The 15,426-nt window shown below is 55.6% G+C and overlaps 4 protein-coding genes across 4 annotated transcripts; 2 read left to right on the top strand and 2 right to left on the bottom strand.

Annotated features, from left to right (window-relative positions):
- Positions 1–510: 510 nt before the first annotated feature.
- SPBR_00335 (Mob1 family protein) lies at positions 511–2,562 on the bottom strand (the record flags this gene model as incomplete). The annotated part of the gene is made up of 2 exons (XM_040758654.1): positions 511–2,268; positions 2,338–2,562. 2 exons carry the CDS (start codon positions 2,560–2,562, stop codon positions 511–513), a joined length of 1,983 nt encoding a protein of 660 aa, XP_040618098.1.
- Positions 2,563–3,292: 730 nt separating this feature from the next.
- On the top strand, positions 3,293–4,842 carry SPBR_00527 (uncharacterized protein; the record flags this gene model as incomplete). The annotated part of the gene is made up of 5 exons (XM_040758846.1): positions 3,293–3,398; positions 3,463–3,546; positions 3,723–3,819; positions 3,874–4,384; positions 4,462–4,842. The coding sequence occupies 5 exons, from the start codon at positions 3,293–3,295 to the stop codon at positions 4,840–4,842; spliced, it is 1,179 nt and encodes a 392-aa protein (XP_040618097.1).
- Positions 4,843–6,972: 2,130 nt separating this feature from the next.
- On the top strand, positions 6,973–8,645 carry SPBR_00479 (CCR4-NOT transcription complex subunit 2; the record flags this gene model as incomplete). Its single annotated transcript, XM_040758798.1, has 4 exons — positions 6,973–6,998; positions 7,160–8,098; positions 8,163–8,366; positions 8,432–8,645. The coding sequence occupies 4 exons, from the start codon at positions 6,973–6,975 to the stop codon at positions 8,643–8,645; spliced, it is 1,383 nt and encodes a 460-aa protein (XP_040618096.1).
- Positions 8,646–9,843: 1,198 nt separating this feature from the next.
- Positions 9,844–13,152, bottom strand: SPBR_00118 (dual-specificity tyrosine-(Y)-phosphorylation regulated kinase; the record flags this gene model as incomplete). The annotated part of the gene is made up of 4 exons (XM_040758438.1): positions 9,844–10,817; positions 10,900–11,638; positions 11,737–12,096; positions 12,169–13,152. 4 exons carry the CDS (start codon positions 13,150–13,152, stop codon positions 9,844–9,846), a joined length of 3,057 nt encoding a protein of 1,018 aa, XP_040618095.1.
- Between the last annotated feature and the right edge of the window lie 2,274 nt (positions 13,153–15,426).

The raw sequence follows: 15,426 nt of genomic DNA, 5'->3' as shown, positions 1-15,426 counted from the left end.
CTATCTTGGCACGTCATACATTACTGTGGGAAATTTCATTATTTCTTTTTTGATATGTCGTCCCGAGAGTATTGGTCAAAGTATCCTGGCTACAAGTTTGTAGTTGGCTTTCTGTAAAAAATCAATTCGTGGTTGTGGCAGTCTGACAGACGAATGTTGGCTATTTAGACAGAGCAACCGAATATTGCAAGAGTTAACATTCAATACAAAAAGTCACTGACGCCATGCGTATTGAATATCATCTGTAGTTTGGCTATTTCGGTCTTGTACACACACTTTTGCTCAGCTGCTCTTCCTCAATACAACTTATTGGCAAACAAGAAAAATACAATAATAAAATAATACAGGAACAGGGAGGAAGAAGGATGAAAATGGACAACCGCCAAACAAGACCTAAAGGAAATTATGTGGAATGAAACGTAGTCTGGCTTCTCCTCCCGATGCACGTTATTAAGATGTTGGTTCTTTTGCTATTTCCTCTTCTGTACAGTCACCTGCCGATACCAGCACCTATTCTTCGGCTATCGGTGTTGGCTCTGCAGCGACCTCAGTCTCGGTATCAGCTTTGGCCTCTTCCGCCTCGGCCTTGGTTGCTTCATCCTTCTCCTGGGCTTTGTCAGTAGTCTCCTTGCCCTCGGGCGTGGCAGCTTCCGGCGTTTCCTCGGTGGCGTTGGGGGTATCCTCCGGGACAGGCTCAGTCTCAGCTGCTGTTGACTCTTCTTTAGTGGCGACAGGAGCAGTACCCTCGGTCGGCTTCACGTCCTTGGCACTTTCGTCTTCGACAGTCGAGGTGACGTCCTCTGTCGCTGTCTCGGAAGCTGCTGGGACGCCAGTTGATTCTTCCTTGGGAGGCTTCTCCGCAGCCGCCGCTGCACCACCTGTGGCTTCTGCCAGCTCGCCCGCTACAATGACTGTGACCGGTTCGGCAGGTTCTTTCTCATTTGTAGGTGGTTGTGCTCCTTCTTCAGCGGGCTCTGCACTCAGCTCGGTCTGTTCTGTCTCGGTGCTATCTGTCGTAGACGCTTCGGCCGTGCTTGCTGGCTCTTGCTCAGGCGGTGTGTCCGTTGCAGACTTGTGCTGGTCGTGTTCCACGATAATGGGCACCGAAGTTGTCGAGGCGTCTGCACCTGTACCGGCTCCACTGCCGTCCGTCTTTGCCTCATCCGCCGGAACTTCTTGCTCGGTGACCGTCGGCGGCGTCGTCGAGTGAGAGGATGAGCGAGCCAGTACGGGTGCCAAGTGGGCATTTTTAAGGATGGAGATGGGCCGGCCCGCGGCACCAGGTGCAGCATTTGCGCCGTCCTCATCTTGCTCCAGAACGGTGGTCACGGCGCTGCCAGTGGACGGGCTGCTGCGAATGTGTCGCCGCGTATTGGTGCGGCCAACCGCGTGCAGGTGTTCGCTGTCGCTACCTAGTAGGTCCGCCGCAAGACCTGTGCCACTGCTCGAGGCAGAGCCGGCGGCAACCGGTCCAGAGTCTGACCGGTACGCCGAACGATCGCCAGCCGCACCTCCGGATGCCGGGTTCATGGCAAGGCTCTTCTTGTCAGCGATGGACGACATCGGGATGAGGCCCGGTGCCACATTCTCGGAGGGGGCAGTGCTGCTCTCATTTGTTGAAGGCTCTGCGGGCACACTGCTGCTCGACACCGCCACGGACGGTGTGACGTCCAGACCCTCAGCCTCAGGTGGCAGCTTGTAATTCTCGGCGGGTAGCAGGTCGTACATGTCGCAGACAGTTTTGAAAAAGACGTAGAGGCCAGTCTGGCCCTCGACAGACCAGAAGACGCCACGGTGCTGGAACCAGGCGTGGGCAAAGATGCGGTGGAGACGACGGAACACGTTGATCAGGTTCTTAACGGCCGCATTCTTGTCGTGTGGATCGGCAAAGACGAAGCGGCTGGGGAAAATCTTGGGGTTGGTGACGACATTTGCGGCCCAGTCGAGGGTGTGGCAGCAGTAGTCGATGGCGCAGCAGGAGCGCGGCTGCTCGTGGACGGCGCACAAAAACTGCCACTCTGACGCACGCATCTCGGGGCAGGTGGTGGCACTGCAGGGCGGCGTGTCAAAGAGAAACCCGACAATAAGGCTGTTGCACTGCGCAATCAGAAAACGGCAGAGCTCGTATAGCCAGAGCGTGCGGTCGGTGCCGGCGGGCGCCTGGGCGAGGATGTGGGCTGTCTCGCGGGAAATGGGAATGGTATTGTTGGCAGTGTGGTGGTAATGGAGGGCAGCGAGGTGTTCCTGGAGCTGGAACGCCGAGTCGAGCTGGCGATGTTAGTCGATGCTGTTGCGACTTTTTTTTTGTTTTCAGAGAAAAGTTCACAGCAAGCTCACCTCATTAAGCGGGACAAGCGGCGGCCCTGCGGCGAAATCTGCAGCCCGGGTGCCTGGGTGAATACGGCGCTTGGAGTTGGCATCGAGGATCGTCTGCTCCATTTGCTGCTCCATTTGCTGTTGAGCCAAAGTTGCGCCCGAGGCTGCCGGCGATTTGGGACCGATCTGGATCTCGGCGGCCGGGGGAGGGCTGGGTAGCCGAGGCGAGCTCGGCGGGAGCGCCATATCTGGAGAGGTATTTTATATTTCAGGAGGTTGTGAGGCACTTTCGGTGGCAGCCTCCCTCTTCATCACAAAATGGTTTCCGGTTCGGTTATTGATCCTTGTTTTGTGTCTCGTGTCGAGGCGGCTGTCAAATTGTCAGGATGCAAGAAATGTTGTGGCGGGTCCAATACGCAATGTATGCTCAGTGACACAGGTTAGAGGCCACAGCTTGGATGCGAAGTCGTGTGCGCGAGTGTCCTGTGCGGGGTCTTGTGTCGTGGTGAGATATGAAGAGTGACGATGCTGGAAGCTATGCAAGCGCTGGCGATGTTTTTCTGTTTGCAGATGCCCGATGTGAATCCTGTTTGTTTCTGTGCCTACCTCCCGTCGCTCCTGCCTTACCGCCTTGCAGAGCTATCCAGGGGTTGGTTTGGTAACCCCGGGCGCTGCAGTTGCTGATTGGCTGATGCTCAAGGAGCTCTTTCTCCGCTATGACTAATCAGGTAAGCCCTCCCGAGCGAGGCGTCGTGTGCTGTAATTGAGGCGGTTGCGGGGCCTGGCAGCACTAATTGATGTGCATCAACTTCTGCAAGGCGATGTCATCGCGGCGACAAAGGGCGTAGAGGTCAAAAAGTATTTTCCACTGTAAGTTGTGCCTGCCACTCCTACAAACTCAACACCTTTGCTGAAATATTTTATTCCGTGTCAATAAGCGTCAGGGAATAACCAGACGCAAGCATCTACAGGAAATATGGACTCCGACGACGACCTGCCGCCTGTTCTCGTCGACACGGCCGTCGGAGCGGACGAGAACGACGCAGAGCATGGGCCCAAAGTGCCTTTGACGATCGTGACGGGTGGGTTCTGACGCAGTGGCTATTGTGAGATGTATAGCTTGAGCCTGACCTCTGACCCATCTAGGATATCTGGGGGCGGGCAAGACAACGCTGTTGAACTACATCTTGACAGCAGAACATGGCAAGAAGATTGCTGTAATTATGAACGGTGAGTTTGAAACGTGGTCTGGCTTCTCCGGCTTTAAAATATTTTCGGATGTATCGTTTAAAGCTTGAGATGAAATACTAATTGTTGTGATGGTAGAATTTGGGGACTGTGAGTCTCGGTCATGGTTGGGACGCGCCTCGGTGTTAGAGTAAAATCAAACAGCTGACGCCACGCAGCTTTGGACATTGAAAAGTCCTTGACAATAAACAGAAACGGCGAGTCCGTCGAAGAGTGGCTGGACGTTGGTAACGGCTGTATTTGCTGCTCAGTCAAGTGCGTCCTGCCTTCGCTACTCTGGATCTCAATTTTCGTTTGCTGACCTCACAGAGACACCGGTGTCAACGCTATTGAATCGCTAATGGCCAAGAAGGGCAAGTTCGATTACATCCTGCTCGAGACGACTGGCCTTGCCGATCCGGGAAACCTGGCACCGCTCTTCTGGATGGACGACGGCCTCGGCAGCTCGCTGTTCCTGGACGGCATTGTCACGCTGGTCGATGCCAAGAACATTTTGCGGAATCTTGATGAGCCCGAGGGCACTGATCAGACGGAGGACCACAACCATGCAGTTGAGCACGGGCCACTGATGACGACGGCACACGTCCAAATCTCCCACGCCGATGTAATTGTTATCAACAAGTCGGATCTCGTCGATGCGGACGAGCTGGCCCGCGTCAAGGCGCGCATCGAGTCGATCAACGGCCTGGCGCGCATTCACGTCACGTCCCAGAGCGCCGTACCACAGCTCGAGGGCGTCCTTCTTGACCTGCACGCGTACGAAACGGCTGAGGCGGTCGAGCGTGCTGTGCACCAAAACCACCACAGCCATTTGGACCCGGTACGTTGACACGCCCTCCCATTTACCTCTTCTGCACACGTCCCGGCCCAATGCGCGCACTGACACCCAAAATAAAGTCAATATCGACAAAAGCTATCGACCTCGGCGTCCTTGATGCGGCACAGGTTGCCAAGGTCGACGAGTGGCTGCGGTCGGTGTTGTGGGAGAGCCAACTGCCCGATCCTGCTGGCGGGCCAAAACAGGGCGGTCGCAACGACCCGATCAGCTTCGAGATACACCGCACCAAGGGCCGTCTCGTGCTCAACAACGGCTCGGACAAGGTTGTCCAGGGCGTTCGGGAGCTATTTGAGATTTTCGACGCTCCGGCACCCTCACTCGCGGAAGAAGCAGCAGGCCAGTCAACCGCCGCGCCCGAGTCGAGCAAGCTGATATTTATTGGGCGGAGGCTTGACCGGTTCGACTTTGAAAAGAGCATATTGAGTGCCATACGGATATAGACACGGCATGTCAATGCATGGTTTTGTCAACGGCAGTAAATATCAAATGAAACCCGTTAAATGCATATCACAAATTGAAACGTTAATTGGTGGTGGTGAGATTGTTGTATGTGGAAGCGAATCTGACTCATCTCAAGCTTAAAGGTGAGGTTGCAGTCTACTGTGAAATAAATCAAAAGAAAATAACCCTTATCTACGGGAACAAAGCCGGAACACCTTCGACATGACAATGCAGCTGTCACTTGTTTTAAACTGCACGTGTGAGGCTGAGATGCAGGGGAGAGCTGGATCTTTCGCGTAATTTGGCAATTAAAAAAGATGCAAAATTAAACATAAAACTCTAAAAAGAAGGTAGAGGAGGTGCGCACGGGCCATTTGTGTCGCAGCTTTACATCGCTTAGAGAAATATCCATGTATCGAACAGCTGAGTCCACGCGCGCTAATCAACAAAGACATATAGTTTTGTGGGGCTTTGATCATGATTGGTCTTTGTTGGTTGGCTAGTTTTCGCACAGCGAACCTCCTTCGTTTCTTTTCGAGGAATCTCCGACGCCACACTACCGCAGGACCTCACAACACACGACCACGAGCTTCTATCTGCACGCCATCTTCTCGCCCGACCCCACAGTCCTTTTGACTTCTCGTCCAACGTGTCGCTGTGCACGGTGCACGTCAATAGTTGTTACCTTGTAGCATTAGCGCGACGTTCGTATTGTTCTTCGCTCCCTTGCATCATCACGAACTCGGCCTCGCTGTTAGGACGACAAACCATCAACACCCAAGCCCTCGAGCTGACCACCGAGTCGCATCGACGACCATCGACGACCTTGGACGACCATTGACGACCCAAGGCGACCTAACCAGCACAGACGCTGCGAACATAGACGTCTTTCGACCCGCTGCCCAGTATGAATCGACCAGGTATGAACGACCATTGCGCCCGATAGTTAAAGAGAAGCGCAGGGAAGGGAGGTGAAGTTGGCAGACAGGCACGGCTTTCGAAAAATAGGCACACGGCCCCCTGGAAGAACAAATGAAACGGCTTTGTTGCCGGAACGGCAGGGGTGCTCAGCATGCTGTTGCGCTTCTTCTCGATGCGCGCAAGCCGTCTCAAGCCTTTTGATCATGGTCGCGGTGGTACATTTTGGCGGATGGGGGGCCACGAGTATCGACACGGCATGGCCGTTGCGATCACTGGCCCCATAACCTCTGCCCGTGTTGTTCTGCTGCTGCCGTTACTCCTTTGCGCTCTGCTGTGTCTCTTAAACGGACCGTGGCTGTTATCCCAGCTTCGATCCCCAAAACGTTCGTCTTTGCCTGTCCGGGTCGATCGCGCTAACAACTTTTCGCAGGAGGCGCTCCTCATTCCCTCCGGGGCTTACCTAACGGCTTCAATACCCAACAACAGCAGCCACAGCAGGCACGGTCCGTGTCCAGTCGACTACCCAACGGCAAGATGGGTAAGCACGAGAAAAAGCGAAGCAGATGGGAGACCGGTCTAGCGGGACGGCTGGCAAACGACAACTAACAGGCGTGTTTGCAGGTAACAACAATGTGTCAGGCTGGACGTTCGGCTCCGGCGTTCCACTCGCAGGCTCGGGCGCCGGTGGCCTGCAGAACCAGGCCCGGCCGCAGCAACTGGGCGGCAATATCAGCTTTGCCCAGAGCTTGGGCGGGTCACAACCGGCCACGCCTCTGGATCCTTCGTATGTTTTCTAGTTTTGTGTTACTTGTCCAGCGGTCCATTTTTGGTTTTGGTTCCTTTTTACGGTCGTTTGTGTTGCTTTTATTTTGCCGCCTCATCTTAGTCTCACTTTCCTCTCACCTTAAAGACTGCCCATCTGCCATTCAACTCCACTCTATTCCCTTCTCCAGCCTCGCCACTTCATTGCACTTGGTCACACTTCATATTGCCCGACCTTTGCAGTTACTTCTCCTCTTTCATGTTTATGAACAGTCTCCATTTGCCCCTTTTGCCTCTGTCTTCCATTCGCAATGCCTCACTTCGTTTCACCGCCCGCGTCAAAAATGTGCATCCTGGAGCCAGAGACATTTTCTGGACCAGTTCGACTGCAGAGGCCTTGCAGATCTCCTGCACGACGAGTAGCAAACTCGTCCACGTTGAAGAGCATGGCGTACGCTGCGGCTGTCAAGCGGTACATCCCATCCCAGAAGCATTTCCTCTCATTGTAGCTCCTGTCAGGGAGTTTGTCTCGACACCTTGAAACCTCATGCCATTTTTTGTTTTCTGTTTCCTACCTTTCGCCTTGCTGTTCGCTGTCTGCTTATCGTTGTTCACCTGCTAACCATTTCATAGGGAGTTCCCCTCGCTGTCAAATAACACGCAACTAGCAAACGCTGGCCAAGCATCGTTATGGTCCACGGCCGGCGCACGAAACATTGGCAGCCAGTCGATACAACGGGGCGCCAACACGCCCTTGTCGTCGCAGCAAGGCCAGCAGCAGGAGGACATGTTTGGTGCGTCCACACGACTGCCGTCCAACCAAGGCTCCTTCCGCTTCGGCAGCCAGGCCGCCAATATTGGCCAGGCCAGCATCGGTCAGGCGAGTATCGGCCAGAATGCACAATCATCACAGCCGGGCGCCATCGACGATTTCCCACCACTGAACCGGTCCGCCACCACAGGCGAGATTGGTCAGGACCGCACGGCGAGCCTGATGTCCAGTCTCGGTTACAGCGGCGCCCAGACGTCGGCAACTTCACCCGCGGCACCAGGAGGTGCAGCAGCAGTCGGCGCCCGCAGCATAGGCAACGGCCTGCTCAACGCCCTGTCGGCCAACTCGGGATCGCGAGTCGCCAGCGGTGGTAGCGAGGTGCGGTCACCAGTCGGTACACGACCGCAGGAGACAAGAAGCCTGGCAGCGGAGGAGGAGGCGGCGGCACGACAGAAGATGGACAGCGATGCTGCGTCCGCTTCTGCTGCTGCTGCGACGGCGGCGGCAAGTGCGACGCAGTCGCCAATAGGAGGACAGGCTGGCGGGCCGGTGCGCGGTGCCGACGGGCGCAGCTCGATTGGTACGATGGGCGGCGGCGATGGAGCTCCTTCTGGCAAGCTGCGGGAGGAGAGCGAAACAGCAATCCACGCCAGCCAAGATCCCCTGGCCGGCACGGCACCCATCGACCGGTGGGGCATGAAGGGCCTGCGGTCCTTGCTGAACAATCCAGAGTACAGCGCCATGATCTCGGGGTACGGGCTGGACCTGAACGCGCTTGGTGTGGATCTGAACACGAACGAGTGAGTACTATCGTTACCTTCTTTTTTTTACTTCCCGGATTGAATTCCATGCCTAACAGAACAGCCTCTTGTCCACGCAAACGTACTCGCTGTTTGACGGCGCGGCACCGCGACCCGCCATGCCCAAGTTCCGCCTGCCCGAGTGCTATAAGGTGTCCAACGTTGGCCCGATCGAGAGCAAGATTGCGAGCTTTAACGAGGAGACTCTGATGTGGATCTTTTACTCGTGTCCAAACGACATCAAGCAGCAACTTGCTGCCATTGAACTGTAAGTCCTGGGAGAATCGAAAACAAAACGCGCCGTTGTGCTAGTATAAACACTGACACTCTCAGGAACAACCGCAATTGGCGATGGCACAAGCGGCAGCAGGTCTGGCTTACCAAAGACGACCTGATGATGCCGCAGGTCCTTAGCATGAACCACGAGCGTGGCTTCTACATTGTGTGGGACGTGTCGACCTGGCGCAAGGAGCGGACAACGAGGGAAATTACTCTCAACTATGGCGACCTGGACAATGCCCCGGTTGCCGCAGGAGGCGCCGTCTAAGCAAGGCCCATTATGGATAACCGGGGAAGGAAAAGGACAGAGGAACGCAGGGGTTCATTGCTTTTTTTTTGGGTCCGGTTTTATCATTAGGAAATGAGTGGGGGAGCCGCTCACCTGGTGCCGTTATTCTGCTCCGCGTGCTCTCTTATAATTTTATCATCGCCTGGTCGTGCGTTCGTGTGTACTTTCGGCTGAACTTGGGACTGCTATTTTAACTTGTTCTCTTTTATCTTTTTTTATGATCACATGTTGAGTTCTACGTGTCCTCCCATGGTTATCTTACTGTTTTCTTTTGTCTCTTCCGGGTTCCTCTATGGTTCTGTTAAGGTCCTGAACAAACACGACTTTCTCTCGCCGGAATAATACCGAGTCTTTGCATTATTAGTACTTGCATACGTGATCCAGAGCGTCTCGTTTTTATTTCCAAATGGGTTAAAATTCAACGGTGAAGTGGGACTTCAAAGGTTATTTTATCTAGCCTTCAAGCTGCAAAAGGAGAATAATACGTATATGTGCGTAAAGAGAATGAGAAGCACAATAGGTATTGAGCTACTTTGTTTGTGAAACGCTTTATAATGTCTGGGGTGCTCGTGACACCTAAGATAAGGGACAGGGGACAAGATAGAATGTATAAAGATGTCCTAAGTAAAAAAAGAGGCGTGAAGAGAAGAGGGGCAGAAGAGAAAGCATTTTGACAGTCTCGCACATTGTAGAAATGATGGATGGGAGGGGGACGATATGAGAGAGACATCGACGAAATGGATCAGAGCGGCAGACTGGTGATGATGATGCGATTGAAAAAGAGAAATGAAAAAAAAAGCAAAGAAGACAATAGCCGAGACAATGGACAAAGCCAAGAGGCATACGAGATAACCTCGACTTCATGCCCGCACACTGCCAGGCAGCAAAATAGAACGTAACGGAAACAAACCAGAAAATCCACACGATGTCTTTTGAGCCATCTCCAAATAGCCCCCAATTCCATGTCCTGTACAATGATTTATGCCGTGTCCGACCCCATTTCTCCCCTCTCCTTCCAAGCAACCCCTGGTCTCCTGTTTCGAACGGTGTATCCATCTTCTACCGCGAAGAAGGTGGTAACAGGAGTGCCCTCGGCTCCAAAAAAAAAAGAGAACAAGAATAAAACTAGTGGGGAAATGCACCCACCCCCTTCGGTTGACCTCATTTTCATATCCATTTAGTGCCAAGTACCGTTGCCGCCCATAAAGCCTTCCTCCAGAGTCCGCTCCTCTAGGTTGCGAATAAAGTCGCGGTTGCTGCCGCCACGGCCTGAGTTGCCACTGCCGCTCATACCTCCACCGGCCATGCCACCGGCACCCACCTCACCGCCGGCGCCCATGCCGCTCGGACCAGGTCCCATCTGCGTGGTACGGCTGCCGCGGCGGACCGGCCGGCCGGACTGGTCCAAACCCATGCCGTCTGATGGCGGCGGGTAGTAGGCCGGGCTCGGCTGCAGGCGAATGGGCTGCGTCGGGTCAAGGTGGCTGGCAACTCGCTGGATCGCCGCCGGAATGCCGCTCATCTGCTGCTCCATTGTCGACGCGCGCTGCCTAGAGCGTGCCCCCGCAGCGTTTGGCTGCTGCTGCTGCTGCTGCTGGTACGGGTTCTGAGGTGCGCCTCCCATGGACGACCCGTAGCCGCCGGCCGAGGCTATTTGTGGCGGGCCTTGTTGTACCATGCCCATGCCGGCGTACGGGTTCTGGGGTGCCCCGGCGTATGGCGGCGGCTGGGGTTGTGCTTGGACGTGGCTGTTGCTGGGTGCGTACATGTTGCCGGTGTTGTAGAGAGGGAGGCCGGGCTGGCCATGTTGGACCTGGGGCGCCGGCGGTTGTTGCTGCTGTTGTTGTTGTTGCTGGTATGAGTTGGCGCTCATCGCGTAGGCGTTCTGGGCAGCGGTGTTTGCCTGTGCCTGCGCAGCCTGGGCCCGCTGCTTGCTGATGGCCTCGGCTTGCTGCTGCTGTTGTGTGCCGGGAGCCGGTGACCGGTTCAGGGAGCTCGACTTCAGGTTCATGGGCGGGACGAAGGGGCCGGTGAATTTCTGCTGTGTAATGAAGGGATGTAGCTTCGCTTGCTGTGGCGACCATCGCTCCAGAGGGTTGATCGTCAGGAGGCCCCGGACAAAGTCAATGAACGCAACGCGGTTGTTCATTTCTGGAGTCGGCGTTAGTAGGAAGCATGGGAAATGGGAAAGAAAATACTGTGAGTGAAAAAAAATAAAATAAAAAACACGAACCTCTGTCGATCTCGCTCTGCTTCATGTTCTTCCGTGGCATAGGGTACGTCTTGATGATCTCGGGAAGCGTCGTGGCTTGGAAGTAGCGCTTGCTAGGTTGCTCTTTGGTGCCATGCTCCCGTGAGTATTGCTCCATCGACTTGAGCTGATAGGTGCGACGGCCAAACTCGTCGGCGCGCCGCTCGAAAAACTCGCCGGCCTGCTTGCCCATCTCGATCATCCAGTTTGGCGGGTTGCCAAGCATCTCGACAATGCGCATAACCTGGTTGTACTCAGACGAGCCCGGGAACAGGGGCAGACCGAGGAACAGCTCGACGACGATACAGCCGAGCGACCACATGTCAATAGCTGAGGAGTATGGTAGGCCCAGCAGGACCTCGGGTGAGCGGTAGAAGCGCGACTGGATATACGTGTAAACCGTCTGGCGTTCGTCGCAGGCGGAGCCGAAATCGATGATCTTGATGATGGGACTTTCGAGGTTCTTAAGCAAAATATTCTCCGGCTTCAGATCGCAATGGATGAGGCGAGCCTTGTTGAGCAGGGCAAGGCCGTTAAGGAGCTGCTGCGCGAAGACGCGCACGAGCGTTGTGCTGAGACCGCGGAACTGGTTCTGCTTGATCAGCTCGTACAGGTTGACGCTCAGGAGCTCAAACACGAGACAAAGATGCTGCCGGTGGATGAATGTGTCTTTCAGGCGGAGGAGATGGTGGTCGTCGTTTTTGTCGAGCTTCGTGTTGAGCTGAAGCGCGACTGTCAGCAAGGAGCACACACGGGGCCATAGAAAAGGGACGAGTTTAAGCAAGTTGAACAGGAAACGACTCTTTGGGGCCAACGTACCAAATCCAGGACAGACACCTCCATCATACTCTGGTTGAAGTAGGCCGTCTTGTTCTTGATGACCTTAACGGCAACGACTTCTTGTGTTTTGAGATTCTGGCACTTGACCACCTGGCCGAAAGTACCTTGGCCAAGAACATCGAGAATGAGGTAGCGGTTCTTGTGTCCCGCTTCTTCGGAACCGAGAATGTCGTTCACGTAGAGGATGTAGTCGCTGTCCTCGTTGTCGAAGCCGTCGTTCTTGAGACCCTTGCTGGGCTTGGTGAGCACTCGCCGTGGATTGCGCGACGACTCGTATTTGAAATGGGGGTTGCAAATCCGGTAGGTCGCCGGCAAATGGACAGTGAGAGCTTGCAGGGGCTAGAATGTAACAAAATCGTCAGCAGCAGAATCACAAGGTGTAGGCATAAGCAAGTACAAAAGGATACTCACGCTGATGAATCCGCCCTCAGGGTTCGCTCGCCGGAACGGCGGCTGGGTATTGACAGTGGGCCGCAGTTCGTTGACGGCCCGGAGCTTCTTAAACTCGGGAACGACGCTTGAAGGCGGCTTGGCGCCAGAATGACTGCTGCCACCGCTGCTGTTGGCCAGCGTCATGGCGGGCAACTGTGGCCGCCGAGGCGATTTATGGTCGCCGTACGTGCTGTCCATGGGCGAGAGAGCGCTCGACGCCGGCGAGTAGAGGTCGCTGCCGACGGGTATCAAGTTCAGCAATGGTGGTGGCTGCTGCTGCTGGGATGGGCCCTGGGATGGCTGGCGACTGCCGCCACCGTAGTACGGGCTCTGAGGGTGATATGGGCTGCTCTGGGGTGCATAGCCGTCCTGCGGCCGAGCGGGTGACTGACGCTGCGTCTGTTGCTGGCCAGCCGGAGTGTATTGGGCGGCCGAAGACGAGGTCTGTCCGGATTTCGGGGCGTAGGGGGTGTACGGAGAGGTGGGCGAGAGCGCCTCCATGGGCGAGTAGCGCTGGGCCGCCTGGGAAAGCTCGTGAGGCGAGTGCAGGCCCGACGAGCGGCCACCGCCCAGAGGGCCGCTGCTGGACAGGCTATGATGATGGTGGGGGCGGATGGGATACTTGACGCCAGCGTAGGGATCGTGGTTCCCACCAGACGCGGCGGCGGCGGCTGCGGCGGCGGCGGCGTCGTGCATTGGGATGTCGCCATTGTTGTCGCGGATGGCTTGCGGGCTCGTGATCATGGGCGAGCCTGGCAGGTTCTGCGCGGTCAGACCGGCACCGCCGCCTCCCGAGTACTGCTGCGATGAAGGCGGGGCGCGCTGCTGCTGTTGCTGCGGTGGCGGCTGCTGCTGTTGCTGCGACGGACCGCCACTACTGTATTCCCGCCCAACATGGTTGCTACCATTATACTGCCGTGAGCCATTGCCGGACGGCTCGGAGTATGCAGGCCATTGGTCCATCGTGGCGGATCGATGGCAAGCTCAATCGTCGAGAGGTGTCGGGCAACCGGGGGGACGAGAAGCGACGAGAGGTGTCGGGCAACCGGGGGGACGAGAAGCGACGAGAGGGACGGCGATGGGAGACGTGGAGGGCGAAGAGCCCAGGCGCGTCCGGGATCTCGAGACGTGCAGCAGAGTCGGTATACAACGTGCAGCCAGTCCAACGCAAATGTAGTTTGGCCAGCTTCAGCTTGGAGCAGTGTCGATGGGCGAAGGCTGGGCGCGTCTCGTCGAGTCTGAAGGGGAGGCGAGCGCGTCGAGAGAGGCGTCAAGGCGTCACGGCGTCACGGCGCCAAAACAGAGCGGGAAAACAACAAAAGCGTCGTCGGATCGATCGCTCTCGTCGATGTGTCGTTGTTGGGCGGCCGAGAGGAGAGAGGTGCGCAGCTAAGAAGCTGAAACCCGCAAGCTTGCTTAGCGATGCAGAAATAAAAAGGGAGTTGGGAGGAGGGACCGCCGGGAATGAGAGAGTGGAGGGGAAAGGGGGCAACCGCCCGTGCCTGTGCCTGTGCCTGTCGCCCTGTAGCCCTCTAGCCCTCTAGCCCTCTAGCCCTGTAGAAGCGTGGGCGCTGGGATACAAGAGTGAAACCCGCAGACAGAAGATGGGCCAAATGGGGGCTTTCGCGTGCGTCGGACGCCACGAGAGGAGAAAGGCAGAGGACGAGGTGCGAAGGGCGGTCGCAGTTGCTGCGGGAAAGCGACGATGTTTTTTTTCTATCTCGTCCTTTTTCGCTCTATTTCCCCTGCCTTGGGGAACCGCGAAAAGTCTGTGGCTTGTCCCTCCGCTAAGTCTTGCGGAGATGTTTTGTTTTGGGTGCCCTTTGTAATTTGCGTGTATTTTACGCCGCCAGTCTACAATGTGTTTGGCTAGTGAAAGGTAAGGTATTAACAGGGGAAGAGGTGAGGGCGTGCGGGAAAGAGTGGTGATTGGAAGGGGCCAAGGAGGGGGGGAAAGCGGTACGGCTGGGCTTGCACAGAGGGGAGGAACAGCAAAAGCAGCAGGCGCCCAGCGCACAGCGCACGCAGGAGCGCTTGTCAGCGGCCCAGCGCTACGAGAGCGAAATTGGGTGCTTTTTGCTTTGGGCATCCATCATCCCACTCCACTGCAAAAGGTCCGTCAGGCTTGAGTCAACTGGGGCGGCGACTCGTCACCCACTACTGTAAACATACGGCTTGGGAATAAATTGGGCCCAGCAGGACCAAAGAATCGCAATTCCAATCGTGTCATCGTCAGCCGTAGAGAACGGGAGAGGCAGAGAGGCAGAGAGGCTCCTGGATGCGTCGAAAAAGGCTGACTAAGTTACAAATGCACAGATGCCAACCCAAAGGGCAAGAGCGAACGATTGCGACAACAGACGGGCGATGCAACGGCACGGCAGCATCAGACGTCATCCCATCATTATGGCAGGCGTTGCCTGGTTCCTTCCTGTTTTGTGCGTCTTTGGACGCGTTTCTCATAGCGCTGTCTGAACTGCTTGTACGCAGTGCTGCCCGCATTTCTTGTATTCTTGCATTTCTTGCATTATGGTTCCTGTGTAATCGTTTCAGCCTTCGCGAAATGTCCCTAGGTATGCTCGCTTTTGTCGCAGATTTCACGCGGCCATTTCCCAGTTTCGTAAGATACCGGTCTGCTTCCATGGAATATGGAGCACCAGATACGTTGGCCGCTCTTTCCTTGCTTGCTCGCGTTTAGCCGCAGCCCAGGACCTAGCAGCCAATCAGAAACCGACAGAGCTCTGCTGCCGCCACAATAGCCACAGAAGCCACAGCGACCAGCGAGCCCGAACAGAGGGTGGCAGAAGAGGATGAAGCTGTCAAAACAGTCACACAGCGGGATTTGATGCAGTCTGCAAATAGCGAGATCGCTCTTGGCCTGTTCTTTCGGTACACTTCCCCAGAGCGGACCGAGCAGCAGCCGTGGAATATCACAGATTTACCTACTTTGGTGGACGCCATGTGGATCCACATCACAGCTGGAATGTGCACAGAAGGTACGAAGTACGTAAAAGTGGGTCTAATACCTCCGTCACGACCGGAATAGATCACTCGATACAGGCAATTGACTGCGAGTGAATCAACTTCAGCTGGAGGAAACAAAGTCGCACGGAACGGACAACATGAGTCTCGACTTTTATTATCAAAAATGACAGCGTTGGCGGTAACATGGCGGCTTTCGCACCGTGACATAGCCCACTAATTCTAGTGGCAGGGCCGCCTCCGGGCGCCTGCCAGTTC

Source organism: Sporothrix brasiliensis, assembly GCF_000820605.1.
Source record: "Sporothrix brasiliensis 5110 chromosome Unknown Cont19, whole genome shotgun sequence".
NCBI lineage: Eukaryota > Fungi > Ascomycota > Sordariomycetes > Ophiostomatales > Ophiostomataceae > Sporothrix > Sporothrix brasiliensis.
The sequence above is the reverse complement of the archived record's forward strand: the minus strand, read 5'-3'. Positions and strand labels throughout refer to the sequence as shown.